General features: G+C 44.7%; 1 protein-coding gene across 1 annotated transcript; it reads right to left on the bottom strand.

Annotated features, from left to right (window-relative positions):
• Nucleotides 1-1,417: 1,417 nt before the first annotated feature.
• Nucleotides 1,418-2,197, bottom strand: LOC129517933 (ral guanine nucleotide dissociation stimulator-like). Its single transcript, XM_055338031.1, has one exon. It carries the CDS (start codon nucleotides 2,195-2,197, stop codon nucleotides 1,418-1,420), a length of 780 nt encoding a protein of 259 aa, XP_055194006.1.
• Nucleotides 2,198-2,902: the final 705 nt, after the last annotated feature.

The following is a 2,902-nucleotide window of genomic DNA, read 5'->3' as shown; positions in this document are numbered from 1 at the left end:
GATTCTCACACCCCCACCCTTACTGAAAAACCCCACCTTACCCCTAGACCAGCCTATAAAAACTCAGCTGTAAGCCACCTCGGGGTCCAAGTCCCTGCTCTGCTGTGTCAGGTATACTTGGACCCAAGCTCGAGCTTTTTAATAAACCCTCATGTACTTGCACTGGTGTCGGCTCCTTGGTAGTTTTCTCAGATTCTCAATCTTGGGCACAACATATGTATGCTCCTTTACTATGTCAGTCTGCTGCTCTTCCTGAAATGGAAAGAATATGCTGTTCTGTTTCACTGATGCAGGGCTTCGTTATGTGACTTGCTTTGATCAATGAAATATTAGTGGACATGCCAAGAGAAGAGGTTTGTGAATTTTGGTTTGTGCCCTATGGATTTTGTCAACCCTGTGAGAATATATGTAAGGTTGCTGCAGATCCTACCATGAAAACAGAAAAGAGGAGCAGATGTAAACGTAGCCCACAGCTTAGACTCAAGCTCAGCTAGTCCAAATTAAGTTATCTTAGACAATTATGAGTGTTGTTCTATAGATATGTATGTAGAATGTCAGTATCAAACACATTATTTAAACATAAAAATATTTTAAAAAATTTTACTTCCCTCTTACAAACACCCAAATCAATTTCTCCCAATAAAACCAACATGAGCTATAATCTTTTTCCACTCCTTATGGAATACTTAAAGAGCAAATATTACTTATCTCAAAGACAAAACTTCTCAGAAACAGACACATATTACAGAGAACAAACTGGTAGTTGCCAGAGGGGAGATAGTAATGGGTAAAATGGATAAAGGAGGGGGGGTACAGTCTTCCAGTTATGGAATGAATAAGTCATGGGAATGCAGGATAGGCACAGCATAGGAAATGTACTCAGTTGTATTGTAACAGTGTATGGTGAAAGATGGTAGCTATGCTTGTGGTGAGCAACAAAAAATACTTCAATAAAAAAGAAGTATATGGAGACTCCCGGGTGGCTCAGCAGTTCAACAGCTGCCTTCAGCCCAGGGAGTGATCTTGGAGCCCCGGGATCAAGTCTCGCATTGGGCTCCCTGCATGAAGCCTGCTTCGCCCTCTGCCTATGTCTCTGCCTCTCTCTCTCTGTGTCTCTCATGAACAAATAAATAAAATATTTTAAAAGTATATGATTTAAAAAAAGATAAAGCTTCTATTTGTCCAAAATGCTCAAACCAGAATTTTTTCTAAAATAAAAGAGGATTTAATACAATAATATTGAAATCTAGCATTTACTATTTAAGATGATGAAATATTGGTCCTCCAAATAAGTAAAGAGATGGAAGGATGTGGTGTTGAGCAGATGGGTCCCATGCCCATTGTTACCCCTGGACAACAGCTCAACCCTGAGGTTGACTGTGACCAGTTCTTCCAGTTTGTGAGTTCCGTTGGCCAGCTAAGATCGGGGCTCCAGCTGGCAGGACAGGATGTAGCTCTCCTCTTCACTGAGCCACTTCCCAGACTGGAACCAGGCCTTAAATGGATGCTTAGGCTCTATGTTGTAATGATCTGCAGCCACCTGGAGCAGCATGATCTCAGTCATGACTCTGTATTCCTTATTCTTCTTCTGGTGGTTGATCTCATTCTCCTCCAGGTACTCCTCCATTGCAGTATCCAGCATGAGCAGGTCAGTGAGGAAGGTGCCAAGGAATGGGACGGCACCTTTCTTCTGCCACCCCCTCTTCCATGCTCTCTGGACATTTATCCCCAGGGTTCCAACTTTAGATGGCCGTTCCTGGATAAGCAGTTTTCTGCTCTGCGGATTGTCTTTGGTGCACATTGTTTTAAATGTTCGAAGTTTCTTCCTGGAAACCTTGGCCCATGTGTTCTTCAGGCGGTGAACTGAGGCACTCTGCAGAGCAGAGAGGATGGCATGCATGGAGGAGTAGTTCCACAAGATTTGACAGGGCTTGGCCACCTTAATCCAGTGCTCCGCCACCATGGCCCTGTCCCGGGCTGTCATGCGTGGGTTGCCAAGGCAGGTGGTGATGACACAGTTGGTCACATCGTTGAACTGGGTGATGGTGGCACGGACTGTGCATGCTAGGTGCTCATTGCTGGGTTCATTCCGCTTGGACCAGATGGAGCCCAGGCACTGTTGGGGCACCACCTTCTTGAACAGATCTGCATCTATGGATGTCAATTGCTCTGCCACCAGCTTGGGAGGGAAGTCCATGAGACCCGGCTTCTCTTCATGCAGCTGGTGCTTGGGGGGCTACGCACCAGTGGCAGGTAGCCTCTGGGGCTGAAGGGTGGCTCTGTCTCTATGTTTAGGGATGGAGTTACAATTCTCAGGAAAGCTGGTGGTCGAACTGACTGCAGTTCATGCAGAAGAAGACATGAGCTCTTGTTCCAGATCTGGAACTGCAGATGGAGGAGATACTGGCTCTGACGCTGGTGGTGATGGTTGAAACAGAGCTAGGGGTGTTGCTAGCTCCATCGGAGGCCCTTTCTCTAGCTCTACAGCTGGAAGGAGCCATGGAGCTGTCGCCTCCGACTCTGGGAAGCATCAGAAGCCCAGGGGACCAAAGCATGGGCATTTCTGTGACTACCAAGAGCAGCCCAAAAGCTAAGTTCAGTTTCGTTGCTGCTTCGGTCCTGGACAAGTGACGAGCCACAACCACAAATATTTATACTATCTTTAGGTTCAGTTACATCAAAATACTTGCAAATTGTGAAAAAACTAGCCCCGTCTTTTTGCAGTAATTTTAAATATCTTACTAAATATTCGAGGAAACAGGTTTCTGATGAAATCGAAAAGTCAAGAAGAACTGAAGAATCAAATCCTATATTTTTCAATAAGAATAAGAAAATACAAAAAAAAAGAATAAGAAAATACAGTGTGGATTATAGCCATATTCATGTGTGTGATGGTTCCACA

The sequence above is a fragment of the Nyctereutes procyonoides genome, unplaced genomic scaffold, assembly GCF_905146905.1.
Source record: "Nyctereutes procyonoides isolate TBG_1078 unplaced genomic scaffold, NYPRO_anot_genome, whole genome shotgun sequence".
Classification (NCBI taxonomy): domain Eukaryota; kingdom Metazoa; phylum Chordata; class Mammalia; order Carnivora; family Canidae; genus Nyctereutes; species Nyctereutes procyonoides.
The sequence above is the reverse complement of the archived record's forward strand: the minus strand, read 5'-3'. Positions and strand labels throughout refer to the sequence as shown.

Bases quoted from the DNA above. Each gene is read 5' to 3' on its own strand.
- LOC129517933 (XM_055338031.1), bottom strand. From the start codon at position 2,197: ATGGACTTCCCTCCCAAGCTGGTGGCAGAGCAATTGACATCCATAGAT.